The sequence below is a fragment of the Etheostoma cragini genome, chromosome 3 (assembly GCF_013103735.1).
Source record: "Etheostoma cragini isolate CJK2018 chromosome 3, CSU_Ecrag_1.0, whole genome shotgun sequence".
NCBI lineage: Eukaryota > Metazoa > Chordata > Actinopteri > Perciformes > Percidae > Etheostoma > Etheostoma cragini.
In genome coordinates, this window is record NC_048409.1 from 1,939,113 (window position 1) to 1,956,770 (window position 17,658).

Sequence of the window (17,658 nt, forward strand, 5' to 3'; positions counted from 1 at the left end):
TAGAGCCCAGCTGGATCAGGCTCTGGCACAACGTGTCCACTCGCCACCCAGGGAAACAGAGCATCTGAAATCACAGATTGTTAAAATCAGCAATAGGCTACGAAAAGCCCTAAAAGATCTGGACCGGCAGACCTTCATTACTCAAGACCTGAAGGTTGAATTGGACCAGATGAAGGGAGAGAAGGAGGCCCTCAAAAAGGAAGTGGCTACTCAGAAGATGGAGCTTTGCAAAGAGAAACAGGTGCTCAAGGTGAGTAAGACCAATGTTGAATTGGAGTTGGAGAGCTATCTGGAGCTGGAGAGGGCTCAAACTCAGAAGCTGCAGGACAAATTGAGCGAGATGGAAGATGCTCTCCAAAATCAGGAGGAGGAGGCAAAGGAGGTCCTGGAAAGATCCCAGGCTTCCCATAGAGCCCAGCTGGATCAGGCTCTGGCACAACGTGTCCACTCGCCACCCAGGGAAACAGAGCATCTGAAATCACAGATGGTTGAAATCAGCAATAGGCTACGAAAAGCCCTAAAAGATCTGGACCTGCAGACCTTCATTATTCAAGACCTGAAGGTTGAATTGGACCAGATGAAGGGAGAGAAGGAGGCCTTCAAAAAGGAAGTCGGTACTCAGAAGATGGAGCTTTGCAAAGAGAAACAGGTGCTCAAGGTGAGTAAGACCAATGTTGAGTTGGAGTTGGAGAGCTATCTGGAGCTGGAGAGGGCTCAAACTCAGAAGCTGCAGGACAAATTGTGCAAGATGGAAGACACTCTCCAAAATCAGGAGGAGGAGGCAAAGGAGGTCCTGGAAAGGTCCCAGGCTTCCCATAGAGCCCAGCTGGATCAGGCTCTGGCACAACATGTCCCCTACCAACCCAAGGAAACACAGCATCTGAAATCCCAGATGGCAAAAATCAGCAACAGGCTGCGAAAAGCGATAAAAGATCTGGACCTTCAGTTCTTCATTTCCAAAGACCTGAAAGTGGAATTGGAGCAGGTGAAGGGAGAGAAGGAGGCCCTTAAAAAGGAAGTGGAGACTCATAAGATGCTCAAGGTAAGTCAGAAAAAGGTGGAGTTAGAGTTGGAGAGCTGTCTGGAGATGGAGAGGGCTCAAGCTCACGAGCTAAAGGATAAACTGAGCAAGATGGAGGAAGCTCTCAGAGAACAGGAGGAGGGGGCAAAGGAGGTACAGAACAGATCCCAGGCTTCCCATAGAGCTCAGCTGGAAATGCAGGACCAGAACAACAAGAACCTCATGGCTGCTCTTGAGAAAAAGTTTGAACAGCAGCTGGAGAGTCATCTCAACGAGTGGAAGGAGAATAAGGCATCCCTCCTTCAGGCCACAGAACGCCTGAAGTTGACTCAGCAGGAGAAGCAGCAGGAGTGGGAGGGGACAGAAAGCTCCATGAGGTCCCAGCTAGAAGATCTCGAGAGCCAGATGATGAAAAAGCAGAAGAAGAAGAAGTGGTACAGGAAGCTTCTGCCTGGGTGAGGAAAGTATGATGTATTTGTATTTGTAGTGTGTGTGTGTGTGTGTGGGGGGGGACATGCCACATTTACATGCTGCTTCCAGCTACTGCCACCGGACAGCCCCTTGTTTTCAAGGGGGACAGAGGAGCTGAGCGTGTGTCGCCTCCTTAGCCGGTACCTAGCCTCTCCAGTGCCAAGACCTGGTACACGCCTCCCCGTGGCACACATGGTAACTGGTCCCTCATGGTTCCAGGCTAAGTTGTACAGGATCTCGGAGCAGTAGTGGGCCCCAGAGACGCGGCATGCAGGCCCATCGGTGAGTGGAAACGCCCTGATGCCCGTCAACCACTGCCCCACCTATGGGTAAATAGCCCCAGCTATGGGTAAATAGTGAAGACCCCAACAGTGGCGCAGGTGGAGGATGGTGGTGTGAGAACCACCTCAACAGCTGGGGAAGGAGGAAGAAGGCCATTCCAAAGCCACGTGGGTAGGTACTCGGGAGGGTACAGTGGCTAGGGGGAGGAAACCCCAAAAACAAACCTGCACCTTGACATTGGGACAGGTGGAGCCCAACTGACCCCCCCCTTGCAACTGCTACCAGACGTAGGTCGTCATGGGTTCCCCCATGCCACTGAAGGTCTATCTGGTTGGAGTGAAGATGGTAAGAGTGAGGTCTGCACAATGGAAGAAAACTGAAACTAGTCCTCACAAGCTGGATATGGTACGCAAAATTGTTTATGGAAATGTTCCCAAATATTTTAGAAATATTTTAATACAATAAATGAAGTTCACAAGTACTCCAATAGGAGTAGCAGATTTTATACCCTCTAGATCAAGGACTTATCTGGACGAACCGTTGTTTCTTCATGTTGGAACTACCCTTTGTCACCTGGCAACAACAGTCCGAAGCACAGGCAGTTTTAAATAGCGTTTAAAGTATGGCTTAGGTGCGAATCATAGTCATTACCTATTTTTACTGTTAATTATTTGGTATAACATGATGAATATATTTGATGTTTGATGAACGATTAATGGTTGCTGCCAAGAAGTCTTTGGGCTTCATTATGTCATCCCTGACTATTTATGTATTTTAATGGATGACACAGAGAACTGTTTTCCTATTTTTATATTTAACTAGTCATACAAAAAATCAATCAATCAATCACTTATATAATAACTACTGCATAAACACAAACACTTGCTACATAAAATAGATGTCATGTTTGTTGGTCTAATGTTGTTTCAATGTTAAGTAGCACTACAGTCATGTGTAATAGTTTGTTGTAAAAATCAGAGGACAAACACTCATTTGTATCCCAAAAACCCAAAATATAATTGGGCTCAAATTATTTCATGTGTTAAATTTAATTTACTAAATGTAATATACTAAATATAGTAGGTTACACAGGAGGATTATTTCTTTCCTTAGTTCTTTCCTTTCTTTAGTTTGAAAATGAAAAGCTTTAGAATATACACTTGAATTAATAACTTGAAATATTTGGCAAAGATCAATCATCAGTTTCTTTTTTGTTATAGCAGTAATAATTAACTGCAATGATTTCCATGTACATGTAGTTTTAGTTTAATGTTATGCCCGAGCCTCTTCTGTTATGGCTCCAGCATGTTGAGCCTGTTTTGCTTTTGCTCTAACCTGAACTCTGTTTGTCCTGAGTTTCCTGAACACATCCCTGCTGATTCTCCTTCTACACACACCTGCTGTTATGTGCAATCTGCACCCCCGGTCCTGATGATCACCTCTGCACCATATAAGCCGTGACCAGACCTGCGTTCCCTGCCGGACCGTTAGCCCAACCAGTATGTTGAGCTCTTGTATCTTGCCTCTAGTTTTTGAAAGTCTCTCTGCCTGTCGCTGACCTGCCTCCTGTTCCTCTGTCTACAGTTAATCACCTGGATAGAAGCTCGCGCCTGCCTGGCTAACAACTTCACATTTGCATTCTGGGATATGCACAAACCCTACAGCCTGCCTAGTTCACCCACTGCCAAAAATAGGGACTTACCCGCTTCCATTTTCATGTTACATATAAAAACTCACCTTGTTATTCCAACTTCCCTTGTCCTGGTCTGCTTCTGGGTTCCAGTACTAGACAAATGGTGACAAAGTCTGTCCCCCGACTCAGATCTGTTAAATCAAAGGGAAACAAAAGAGGGGCTATACTTAACAACCTAATTGGGTTTAAAACTACCACTGCAATGATAGAACAGAATAGGAAAATTAGATGTGGACTAATACATATTAGATATCTGTCCTCTAAAGCAGTACTAGTAAACAATCTGAAATCAGATAATCAAACTAATCTATTCGGTCTTACTGAAACAAGGCTGGGCCATGAAGAATATGTTAGTCTAAATGAAGCCACTCCTCCCAGTCATGATGATAGCTTGTTAATTAATCCTAAACCTAAACTACATTATAACTCGTTTGAAAGCCGTGTTCTTAATCTTCAACATCCAGCCTGGAAACCATTACAGCCGATCATATTTGTTGTTATTCAACTAGCTCCAGGACCAGATTCTGAATTTTTATCTGAATTCTGAGAGGTTTTATCAGGTGTAGTCCTTAAATCAGACAAAGTACTTGTTGTAGGTGATTTTAATGTCCATGTGGACTTGACGATAGCCTTAGTATTGCTTTCAACTCACTTTCAACAACTTCTACACTAGATTTCTACCTGATAGTGCTAAAGCTAAATTAAAGGAAGATATTCCAACAGCATTTCATTTAATTCCCATCCTTAATATACCAGAGGACCTTTGTGTTAACTTTAGTCCTTAATGTACCAGAGGACCTTTATGTTAACTTTAGTCCTTAATGTACCAGAGGACCTTTATGTTAACTTTAGTCCTTAATGTACCAGAGGACCTTTATGTTAACTGTAGTCCCTCCCAAATTAATAAATGTTGTAGATGGTGCTACAACCTGCCTACAGACGTCTTATACTCGGTTACTCCTCTCAAGAAGAAGAATATGAAGCAAAGGAAATTAGCACCTTGGGAAAACTTAACGAACAAATGAACTAAACGAATTTAAATGGCGTTTCACCAAACTGGAAGAATCTCATTCAGATTGGCAAGACAGTCTGAAAATGTATAGGAAGGCCCTCAGAAACGCCAGCTCAGACTATTACTCCTCAGTAATAGAAGAAAATAGGAACAAGCAAACGTTTCTTTTCAGCACTGTAGCCAGGCTGACAGAGAGTCCCAGCTCTACGGAGTCATCTGTTCCTATAACTCTGAGTGGTGACCACTTTATGAGCTTATTTAATGAGAAAATTCATCACCTTTTACCCTCAACTTCTAACGGTTCACCTTTTAACGCAGTAGCACTAGAAAGAACGACACCTGACATACTTAGACTGCTTCTGTCCTTCAACAATTAATGTTAAAGTTCTCTTCAGCTAAGAATAAGCATCTACCTGTCTCTTAGACCCTATCCCAACGAGGCTACCTAAAGAAGGGTTACCCGGGGTTACCACTCCATTACTAGATATGATCAATATGCCTCTATTAACAGGTTGTGTACCACGGCCATTTAAAGTAACTGTGATAAAACTTCTCTGGAAAAAACTCCCTGGACCCTGAGGTCTTAGCAAACTATAGACCTACGGTATATCTAACCTTCCCTTTCTCTCCAAGATCCTTGAGGAAGTAGTTCCTATTCAATTATGGGATTTTCTAGGCCAGAATATGATTGTATTTCTCTACTACCGTGGCCTCGGCCTATGGGTCTCTGGGACCTGAAGAAAACCCTTTGGGATACTTGTGCTATGTGAGATGTGAGTAGAAAATATATACAGTGTAAGCGTGCGAAAAAAACAAACGGGACTGTCGACATGAAATTATCACAACGTGAGCGTAATAGAAAAGTCAATAAACTAAACAAGTCCCTGGGACACAAAGAACCATGCAAGGGTTAAATGGGCTACACTGATAATACATAAACACAATATTAAAAGTAACAGTATATAGATAAACAACAGCTCAGCTACTCCTAGACTTCATTAGATGTATGGCATACAAATACATAGAAACGTGGGTCAATTAAACTTTGCAGTCAAATTAGGAAAAAGTAAAATAAGACACTCAGACCCAGAAACATTATAGCAACGTACAATCAGTCTGTCACTCAACATCCAACAGTAACCTCTACCTCCATCTTTACAACTTCCTTGAGATGCAGTAAATTGGAATTGTATGGGTATTGTGGGTATTGTGCCCATTAAAGAGGAAAAGCAATTCAAGACGCCAAGACAAATGACAGCTTTTGAATGCCATCTGCAATCTCTAGCATCACTAACTTATTCATCATGCATTCATGTGGTCTGCTGAGACTGCACGGTCCTTCCTGTTCAGACTAACGGGGACATGTAGGGACAAGGTCTTTGAGATGACAATGGCCTCACAGATGGAACTCATGTGTGTTGTCATGTGTGTATGCTGCCACCTGCTGGGCAATAAGCATAACACAAACACAGTTATTAACGCATAACGGTGTCAAAATACCTTCAGTGGCTGTCAAACAAAGGAAAATAAGACAAGAAATCACTAGAATTAGAACTCAGGAGCTTTCATTCCTCAAAATCAAGATCTCTGGTGGCCAAAAAAAACTCCATATTAATATGATATAATAGTTGTTTTACCTTCCTCTGAATCCAATTCAAGATAGATAGATAGATAGATAGATAGATGGATATAAAATATTGCCCATGACTGTGACTATAAAATAGAAACATAATAACCTATAAACTGACAATAAACTTCAAACTTCAATCACAAGCTGGTTGATGTGGCGTGTGCGGACCTCGCCATACGTCTGCGAGTCCTTCTTCTGACAGACCTCTGGACCCTGGGCCTTCAGCGAGACTTTGTACTTGTCCTGTTTGATTTTGTCTGACAGTGGGGACTCTGTACTGCTGTCCCATCTCTTGCTAGTAGGGTGGGCTACATGTTGTTTTGGAGTACTTTTGGGGTTTGAAGGCTGATGCGAGCTGGCTGTTTCTTGGGCTCTGTGCTTCTTTGCTGGCTCATCACCTCCTGGGCTCTTTTCAAAGAGCTGCACAGAGAGCTCAGTCACATTAACAGTTGTGGATTCAATTTAGAACTTTAGGATTTATTTTTTAAAGAAATTAAACCCTATTTTGATACTATAAGGTTGGCATTGTTGTAATTTCCTCTATGTATAACAATCAGTGTTATTTGTAGGATGCGCCTGCGTAGGATCCAAATTACCTGCCTACGCACGATGGATTCACAGAAACGTGCATAGAATGAGCATTACTGTTTGAAATTTATTCTAATTAACAACTGGCTCTGCCAATGCACTCATCAGAGCTGTTCTACTACTAATGCAAACACGCCATGATGTCCTACTGCTGCTGGTTCACATTAAAGGTGGGACAGCTTTTATTGTGAAGCAGAAAAAGCAGACTGTGTCTTCAAAACAAGACAATGTTCAGACAGCGGATCGGTTTGAAATATTTCCGGGATCAATGAAACAAGAAGGAGCAGCTAGAGTAAGAAGAAGAGTGATCCCAGTCCTCAGCAGGGTGACAAACTTCACCGTGCCCTGCTGTTGTGTGGAAAACTACTCGCAGCATGAAGCTAGGTTGCAGTTGCAGTCATTTGTCACTGGCTTTTTTGTTTAAAACTGGGAAATCTTCTGGGAATCACCAAATCAAACAGGAGATCAATGTTACTGATTGGTACTCTTGACAACGTCAGAAATATGAGGATTTGCAATTATTGGCAGATTCACAGCATTGCGAATGTAATATCTGAGTTTGGAATTAGGCTGGACATAAGCTATTTTTTAAATACCTTTGGTTAAATGGACTCTGTTTTCTAATATTTATAGGAAATGTCTCACAAAACCCCCTAACCCTAGAACATTAGTGGTTAGTACATAGAAGCAAGAGGTTACTTCTATGTAAATTGAATTTTCTTCATTGATTATCCAGCAGCAGCACAATGATCAATTGATGATTTAATTTACAGGGGGGTGAACCAAGAACAATAAGTTATTTTATTTTTGATATATTGTTTGTTATTTTTTAGACATATAGCCTACAGTAATGCACAGTCTATGGTTTTAGACTCCGGAACCTACTGTGTGTTTGTAGCCTCTTCGGTGTGGGGGGGGGGGGGGGGGGGGGGGGGGGGGGGGGGAATGCACGTTGTTCAAGTGCTGCGACAGCTGAAAGCAAAACATGTTGAAGAGACCGTTGATCTGTCAAAAAAATGCACTTACAACCTCAATATTCAGTAAAAAAAATGTAAAGAACTATGCCTCTTGTGGATGCGATAACACAGGGGTAATTATGTGTACCTCCCTGGAGTTGATGTTTTTTGGAGAAGAGCAGGTGGAGCTGTTGATTCCGGTTGAGCTGTCTGTGGGGGGAGGAGAGAAGGCTGTGAAGGGCGTGGGCTGCAGCATAAACAGCAAGGTAGACAGTTTATGGCACCTTTAACTGAGAGGTATCAGGGAATCTGTGATAGAGACGTCTTGGCAGTAAATACATGGTTAGACCTTGGTTTGAGTGGTGAAGAGAGAGGTGCTGCATGTAATTGCAAAGCTCCAGGACTGCATCCAAACTCATTTTCCCAGAATTCTTGTAAGAAGTCATCATCAGGATTAGGAATTGGGTGCCAACTTCTGAGATAGTTAGCATAGTAGAGATGGCAAGATTTCTGGGAAGATCATTATTGGAGCTCCAAGCCTCACTCACCTACAATAAGAGGAAATTGGAATAAATTACGACAAGAAAAACAGATGGCATTATGTTTTTACAAACTATAGCCTATGTCTTTGTTTTTAATCCCATGCCAGTTGCTCACATTTATCTTGGCAAGTTCCACAAATACTTACTTTACTTCTGTATACCAGCCAAAGATCAGAATCACCCTTGCAGTCCAAGCATGAATTATGAAGGCTACACGTCTGGCATCACTCTCGGCAGTTTTATTGCAGAGCGTCTCTATGAATTCCAAACACACCCCTTCTCCCCTAGGTGTCTTCCTGAAATGTCTGGAGGTCAAAACAACAAACAAGCTCATTTAAATAGGATATTGATATCTTAAGACTATGTGAAGGAGATCTATTTGAGAGATTTCAGGCATTTTATAGAATAATAAAGACATGCACCTGTATTGCCAAAAGACCATAATCATTATTGACAACCACCGCTCCCATCCAAGTCCAGCAGAAGCATAAGGTCCAGCTGTGCCATGGCCCGGGCTTGGTAAATATCACCATCAGATGTTAATCTTGTCACTTAGACAGGAGCAGCTTGACAAATATCTAATCTGAGAGAAAAATGGAGCAATATTATTTTGACACCGCTTTTACAGCAATAATAAGGTATTTTTCAGCCTCATAGTGTAGACTGTATAAAAGGGCTCATCAGGTTTATTTCCTGATATGATGAAACTCATACATGGCACAGAGAGAGGACCTGGGATCCTGGACAGAAATTAAATTGTTGTTGTTTTGATGCAGCATCACCAATGAGAAAATCAACAGGTTGAACACCTGCTGATGGCATTGGACATATAATTACATGAGGACAGTCTTTTTTCAGACTACAAATATCAGATGTTTTCTTCCGTCCATCTTCAGCTGCTTAGCCGGTATCGGGTCAAGGGGGCAGCAGTTCCATCAGAGGACCCCAAACTTCCCTTTCCCGAGCCACATCAACCAGACTGGGGGATCCCGAGGCGTTCCCAAGCCAGGTTGGAGATATAATCTCTCCACGTAGTCCTGGGTCTTCCCCGAGGCCTCCTCCCAGCTGGGCGTGCCTGGAAGACCTCCCTAGGGAGGCGCCCAGGAGGCATCCTTACGAGATGCCCGAACCACCTCAACCGATTCCTTTTGATGTGAGGGAGCAGCGGCTCTACTCCGAGCTCCTCTCGGAGGACTGAGCTTCTCACCCGATCTCTAAGGGAGATGCCAGCCCCCCTCCTGAGGAAACCCATTTCAGAGTAGAAAGGAGGCCAGGTTGGATCAGTGGTAGAGCGAGCACACATATACTCATACTCCTACACATGTGCCTTGACGCAAGAGCCCGGAGTTCGAATCCGACCTGTGACGATTTCCTGCATGTCTTCTCCCATTTCTCCCCTAGCTGTCCTATCAAATAAAGGCGGAAAAGCCCAAAACATAATCTTTAAAAAGAAGAAAGGAACAGCATATTACGTAACATAAACCACAACATAAATTTGTGACAGATAAAAAAAATTATCACCATGAATATAAAAACAGCAAATGTCCACAAATGTCATAAATATAACAAAATAAATGTGTTAAAGCAAAACTTATTGAAATAACTAAACTAGTTCAAATTTGCATGCATATACATAGCTTTATAACTTTTATAATAAATATAGTCAATATAAAACATCACATGTACAATTATGAACATGCATACCATAACTTTCTAGTTATATTTCTGGTAGATTTAAGTTATACTTTCAGTTGCATTTTAACAGAAACATATGAGCATGACTAAATTATAAAAACCCAGATGTGCTGAACATCATAACAACCAACAGACATTCAACAGCAACGTACTGATCAAGTTACCCAGTGCAAGGTTCCTAATGCGGCAGCGAGGTAAAGACCTGCGCTACATCTGAAAGTTTGTAATAGAGATGAAAAAGTCCACCGATAATCACATCTCCATCCTGGGAGAGGCTCTTGTTTGTCGGTGTACCCCATACATCGGGAGCACCCTAACGCCGGAACCTCCTCCAGTCCCATCTGTCTGCCCACTACACGGAGACACAGCAGGGAGACTTGGATGCAGCTCTTCTGGACATTTAACACATATAACTGAGTGTTTTCAGAATATGTGTTGGTAGATTCAGTCTGTAAAACACAGTAGAACACTTAAATTAATAGTTAATTAAGTTCAGAATAAATCATATCTCACAAACACTGTTGAAACATTTCTGTTACCAAAGTCAAATCCCATTAAGTAGCACATCCAAATCATAATGGAATATAAGAGCCGTATATAAGATGTTAGTTACTGGCAAAAAGAGAGGACACTGTAAACAGAAACGTGTTAAACAGCGAACATCACAGGGTTAATAGTGTGGGGGGAGGCTGAAAATTGTATCTTGACTGAAACATCACCACCCCCCCCACTCTGCACAGGTGGATTGCTGTGGTGAGTATTTATAATAGGTGGGAAGCCTTATTCAAAGAAGAAAAACTGATGACACAAGCTCAAATTAGTCCTCTCTAGAGTGATGGTGGGAAAACAGTGGAATGATTACAAGTGATTAGCATGTATGAAGTTTGTGTGTGTGTGTGTGTGTGTGTGTGTGTGTGTTGGTGGGTGGGTGTGTGGGTGGTGGGTGAAAAAAAGTGAAAATGCTTAGGAGTCTGCTTACCTTTTATCTTAATGAGCTGCAAAGCGGACATCAAACATGAAAGAAATCCTTCAACTTTGTGTCCTTTCGGCTTAGATTTCTACGGAAGATTCTACTGTGATCGATCAATATAACGTAAAGTGTGAATGTTATGCCCAGAGCAGCAGGTGTGCCGCTTGTCAACTCTATTACACAGTAATTTCATGAGCAATTACATCCCATTATGTTTAAGGTGGCATATGGGGAAAGATGAGTCTATCTTTTGCATGTTCTGTGAAGCATTTAGAGAAAAACATAAAATAAACATGGTTTGTTAAAATCAAATATTTCCATATTTTATTGCATTGGTAGGAAAATGCTCACAGTCCTCCGATTAGCAACAATAGAAAGAAAAAAAGAATGATGCAACACTGAAACAATAAAAACAACACCCCCCCACTCCTCAGCCTGACCCTGTTCCGATGTCACTCTGTTATGTCATCCCATTAACTTATACAAAATAAAATAACCATGATAACCAACACTGGGTTTTTTTTGCAGTCTGTATCAAAGCAATTATAAAAATAAAAACCTTTAACTCCAAATCTTTCAAATTTGCAATCATGTTTTCAAATACTAATCATAGAGAGCAATAAGTCCAAGCACAGAAGTTGATGTACTATATCACCTAAACAAGCCTGTGTCCTCTATTGTTTCCAATCCAAATGTGTGTTTGGTGCAAATGTTTTTGGGCGATGCAACATCTATTGTATAAATTGGTGCATAGTCATGCTTGACATGTTTACACAGGTAACATGCACAAACATAAATGTACAGTTACAATTGGTTCTTAACTAAAACCCATCTTAGATTAAAAACAATGACAGGAATATTTACACAACACAAATACAGAAATACCACTGAAAGGAGAAGGAAGACTTACATTTGATCTTTGAACAGATGAACCACATCTATTGAAATTAGCTGTCTGACTATACTGCACATTCAAATGATACATACAGTAGTAAGACATTCTCTCTCTGCTTCAGACTCAGTCTTCTGTTTTTGCTTCATATTCAATGTACGCAGTTTGGACAGTACATCACAGGAACAAAGATAACAAGTATCTGTACAATCATTCTAGGAAGCCATTTGGAGGGAGTCAAAGTTCCCAAGTACATTTACACATTTAGTAGAATATAGAAAATACACTGCCAGACTAGAAAGACCATTCACCATTGATTAGTAGACATTTCATACAAATGCATGCTGTCAAATCCAACCATGGATTACATGTGACGTTTCACTTACATTGTACACACTATATCTTTCTCTAGAAATAGCCCAGATTAGGATTTATTTAACTGGTATGATGGCAACCTAGAGATCTGCAAATGTAGGAACAAACTATGGCAAGTATTTATTTTCTTAACCTTCTGGCTTTTGGTGTAACTAAACATCATCAATAATCATTGCCTGATAGTTAATCTCATTTTAGGTTATGGCCAGAGCTACAGTCTGAGCAGAAAGTACACCTCGGGCTCTGACGCGGAGTGGTTGGAGTCAGCAGGTGGAAGAGAGTCGTCTGTATAGGACCGATCTCCATATTGATCCCCATTTCCATAAGTTAATGATGTACAAGCTCCTTCAGGAAGTCCCCTGTCCTCCAGCTGACTAAGGTAGCCTGCTATGTAAGAACCAGTCGAGTGTCTGTTAGCTGGTGTATTCTGTGAGGCTGGTTTATTCCTCAGTACCACCCCACCGATGCTGGCTGTAGTATTGATCGCCACACCTGCCCTAGGCTTTAGAGCATCTTGCTGCCTTTCGCGGGCGCGGCTGTTGATGTGACGCACTCGGCTTTGGCTCCGAGAAGATAGGCGACGGGTAAGGAGGGGAGGGGAATCATCTTCATCTCTGGAAATAACAGAAAAGACACTGGTTGCATGCGGCTGTGACAGCGGGGATTTTGCGTCCTGGCATAACTGGGGAGGTTGGGGTCCTTCTCTGTCACTGTCCTCCCCCTCCAGCGAGACCAGCTTACGTAGCTGTTCAGTAAGAGGATCACAAGACTGTGATTGGACAGGTACGTCCCCCATGGTACCCATCCTCTTTTGCTTCCTCATTTGGGGAGTGATGAAACTGCGACTAATAATGTGGTACTTGCTCTGGAAGTTGCATGATATGTCTTCGGAAGTCAGGTCTCCCAAGGACTTGGACTTACATGGGCTGGGAGCTGTGGGGTGTATGGTTTCAGACTGGGGGCGAATTGATGAAGCGCCTAAAATTGAGTCCAGAGAATCACTGGATTCAGGCTGTGAGTGGTGCCTTGTAGTGATGAGGGCAACCTTTTGGTTCCATGAATGAGTCGGGGTGTGTGATTGTGTTTGACTTTGGGAATGTGGCTGGGTGTTTTGAGGAGCGGAAGACTTTGATGAGGGTGAAATGCAGTCATAGTCCAGGTGGCTGTACAGTACATCACAGTCTGAAGAAGGGGAAAACAGTCCTCTGTCTCTACTGATGTTTGTAGACACAGCAGATTGACCAGGTATGCCTTCAGAAGAGGAGAAACCATTATGAAAGCACCTTGCTGGCTCCCTCTCCATCTGTTTATACCCCAGCCTATCGTGATGAGACTTATTTAGGATTTGGTTGCCATTATACCTCCTCTGTTGTGTGTAGGAACTGCTGAAGTCTCTGCTGTTGTTAAATGAGTCAGAATTGCTTTGAGGAACCGGATAGCTGTTCTGACGCAGTGGGCTAGGGTTGGAGGGTATAGAGTTGACGGGTCTGTGGAAGGGAGAAGGCTGGGAGTGGTTCTGGTGTGGGTAGTGGTTGGCCAGTTGATAGGGAGGTTGATTCATTGGGGAGGGACACTGTGCGAATGCATGCATTGGGTTCTGCTGTTGAAGATCCCGGTATGATGAAGGCTGTTTTAGTTGGGGGAAGTTGGGAGTGGACTCATGGTTTTGGTAAATAGCATGCCGTTTGGTTGGACTTGTGAGTCCCTCCCATTGGCTGCCATGTCTAGGCGAGGTCATCATCATCTCCAATGGATCCTCATCGACATTTATCTCTACCTCTGCAAAAGCATTTCTAGCGGTGTCATGGAAAAACTGGAAACAGTCTTTGTTTACAGAGGAGCCCATGTATCTTTTCGAAGTACCCTGCTCTATCACTGGTATCCCCGGTAGTGGCAGTGCTGGAGGATCATACACTTCCTCGTATACACTCTCCTCTGCCTCCTCACTTTCTTCACTCCCGCCCCTCTTTCTGTTCATATTTTCCCAGTCCACATTGTGCCTTTCCTGAACCACTTTTGCTGGAGAAGACCTCAAGCTGGTTGACGGTGTGCTCTCCCTAGTGTCTGCCTGAACATGGACCATCTGTTTCCTTAGGTTGTATACTGAAACGGGCAAAAGCACCTCCTCATCCAGAATGGTGTAGACCTCCTCAAGCTCAGCGGTTTCTGGGCTGGAGAGTAGCGCCGGAGCTGGTGCATTTACCTGGAAAATATTGCTCGCTGAATGGATTTCATGATTTGTCTTTTCAGTTACTTTACGGGGACTTATTAGGAGTTTCTTGGTAGCAGATTTAGCGTTGGTCTTTGGAGGAGACCTTAAATCTTGCAGCGCTTGAGGGGTGGCAGGCTTCAAGTTTGACAGATGGAAAGGGGTATGATCATGAGATGTGCGTGAATCATTTTGTTCAACGGTGCTTTCAAACTGACCAATCAAAGCAGAAATGGAGCCACACGTGTCTTGCTCATTGCCTAAGGACACAGCATCAATAAGTCTGGAGATGGTGCTGTCATTCAAAGAGCTGGGACTCTTCAGATCAGAGTCCCTACTGAGAGGGGAAAGAGGGGGCAAAGAGGAGGGGGCGGAGGAGGAGGATGAGGAGACTGAGGGTGCAACTGTAAATGCTGTGCTGTTTGATGATGTTTTTGGTTTATCTGATCTCATCTGGCTGTTCTTGGAAGCAGAGACAAAGCATTCTGTCTCTGCTTCTGTGGACAGGATCTTTGATTTGTTGAATCCATTGTCTTCTGACTGGTAATTGGCGTAATCATCTTCCTTCCGTACTGCTCCTCCACCAATAACCAGGTAAGAACCCTCCTCTGATTGGTCAAATTCTTTATTTCTAGTGATGTATGTCTTAGAAGGGGAAGAGATGTTTGATTTGATAGACAATGAGGATTCGATGAAAGGGTCCAACGAGCCAGACCTGGGCCTGTTGAAGGGGCATGCTCCTGTGAACAGACAATTGAACAAAATAATTAATAAAGATAGGCTTATTTATACCATTTGATGTAGAACACCAAGCCAACCAACCACTGAATGACAACAATTAACAGTCCAGCCAATACAAGGCCATAGCAATACACACACAAATGGATCACCAAGTACAACTGTGAAAGGGAAGCTGGAAAATGAGGCTTAAAAAAAGAGGTTCAAAAAAGTAAGTTTGCGGACATCAGATTAGGAAAGAGATGGTCAAATGGGATTAATTTGGTCAAATGGGATCAAATGACACAGGAATATATTTCTCAGACCACTTTAGGACACAATACACTGGGTGGACGCAATACTGGTATGTTTTTGGACGATGCAACCTTCAGATAATAGGTTTATGTTAGATTACCTGCAGGAATATCCTAGTCAGTTTTCTACTATAAAGAAGCACAACAAATGAAGACAGGACAGAAAAGGCATGTTAAGGTATCATGGAGACCAGGCTGTAGTGTGTCAGTTCACATGGTTACTGTACATGAGTATTACAAATTTGTAGCAGGATAAGTAAAACATTAATCAACGTCCAAAACAAGACAATGCAAAATGCTGCTTTAAGACATGTTCACTGCAAGCATTTTATCACAAACAAAGTAGCACGTAGCAGTAGATGTCCTATAGTTTAAAGAAATTCCTTAATTAACACAGTATTACTGTTCCCAAAGCCAAAAGTAACTGTCATTGGTTTATGTTAGTATTCCAACAAAAACATCATGAAGCTCACATGTAATCTTACAAATGTATTACGTGAATTAAACTAGAATGGACGTAATTTGGGTGTAATTTGCATAAATCCAAAACATACTTAATTCTTTGACTGGGATGATTAAAGAAAAACACCCACCGATGACACTGTCTGAGCCCATGTCCTGCTGGTCCTTGTCTGGGGAGCAGAGGGATAGCTGCCCTTGCAGCAGCCTGTCTAGGGGCATGGACATAGGTCTGTGGGTGAGGGGGCCTCGTGGCTGGTAACGCCTCTCCACACCTCCTTCTTTCCCTGACACGCCTTGTGCTCTTGCTCCTGCACCTGCACCTGAGCTATTCTTTTGGTCCGATATTGAAGCCAGTGACTCGGAAAGCGCCATCTTGGTCTTCTTCCGGCCCTTTGCTGGGGCACTGGCTGTGCGCCGCAGTAAGTGATCACTGATGGAGCGTTTCCGAAGGTCGCTGGAGTTTGTATCCACAGAGGACTTGGAAGATCGATTAAACAAACCCCGGATACCTCGCAGCTGATGACCCTTAGGGCACGAGAAACACAACAGCAAAGAAATAAGAGAAGAAAGAGGAAAAAATGTGTCCTTCTCAGGATTTTTTCACACATTACAGTTTGAAATTAATGTGTTAATTTTCATGAAAACGATGAAACGATATGCCACATACTGAATTTGGTTCACAGCAAATGACAATCTCATGCTTTTAAATGCATTGCCTGCAGATGGCACCATTACTCCTTAACTACCAACAAACAATATGCAAGACGCCATTGAGAGATGCATGTGTCCTTGCATTGCAATTTATTCCATCTTTTATGAAAATGAGACAACCACAGTTATTTATTTATTTTTAAATACCCTTATCATCCAACTGTATGACTCAGTGGATTAATGTCACACACAAACAAGTCATTAGACACATGGCTGAACACAAACTGCACTTTTGCATCATGCATTGCTGTTTCATGCAGCACCACACAGAGCCTCAGGGCATCCGGATACCTTGTTAGATCCTAGAAAGTGCATTATGGTAAAGCTGGGGTTCAGGACTAGAGGGCTCCACTAGAAAGACAAAGGATTGAGCTTAACTGGATTGATGATTGGAGAGCAACACGTTTTTATGTTGTTGCTTTAATTCAGTTGACAAATGAGGGTCAATGATACAAGAAACACTATACAGCACTTACCTTCCCATAGACATCATGCACTGACACATGCACAAAGATGGAAGCCTCAGTCATCCCCTCCAAGTAAACGTGTCTGTAACCTGTTGTGAGCGGGAGAAAGTGAGCGATGGAGTGAGTCAAAGAAACACGTCAACTCTCATCAGACTGGTAATTGCGTAGCAGTTGCCTAAAGAGAGGGCATCAGGAGTTCAGGCACAACTCTGATGGATGGAAACAACAAAAAATAAGCCGCCACAGGTCTTTTACTATACAAAGTCAAATAAACTATGGTTCACTAGACACAAGATAATGTGCCCCATAACCATAGCACCGCCAAAGCCATAAGGTAAACTGTGTCTGAGGGAGTCTGCTTATTCGTATTAAATAGCAGGAACATAAGGAGTGTAACTGGTGGTAACTAACTCTGCCCCCTCTTAAGTTAATGTCATTCACACACTAAACAAAGCTGAAAACACAGAGGAATTCTTCACAGACCGGGCATCAGGCTGCTGAAGGCAACTGTCCGTTGACCAATGAAGTCCCGTCCAATTGGGTCATGGTCCCAGACAAGGAAACGAACCAAAACCACGTCAGCCATGTGAAGCGTAAAGGACAGAGTTTCCTCCCATACTGGATTAAAACCTGAGGAGACACACACACACA

General features: G+C 42.8%; 1 protein-coding gene across 7 annotated transcripts in view; it reads right to left on the reverse strand.

The window, feature by feature from the left end:
* Positions 1-11,161: 11,161 nt before the first annotated feature.
* Positions 11,162-17,658, reverse strand: part of plch1 (phospholipase C, eta 1) — a 62,479-nt gene continuing 55,982 nt past the window's right edge. For 4 of the 7 annotated variants that reach the window (XM_034867207.1, XM_034867208.1, XM_034867209.1 and 1 more), the window contains 5 exons: positions 17,491-17,637; positions 17,017-17,096; positions 16,832-16,891; positions 15,961-16,354; positions 11,162-15,076 (listed from right to left, as the gene is read on the reverse strand). In XM_034867207.1, coding sequence (XP_034723098.1) covers positions 12,339-15,076; positions 15,961-16,354; positions 16,832-16,891; positions 17,017-17,096; positions 17,491-17,637 — 3,419 coding nt within the window. In that variant the 3' untranslated portion in view covers positions 11,162-12,338. Of the gene's footprint in view, positions 15,077-15,468; positions 15,497-15,960; positions 16,355-16,831; positions 16,892-17,016; positions 17,097-17,490; positions 17,638-17,658 lie in introns of all 7 variants that reach the window. The other 3 variants (XM_034867211.1, XM_034867210.1, XM_034867206.1) reach the window with 3 other exon arrangements.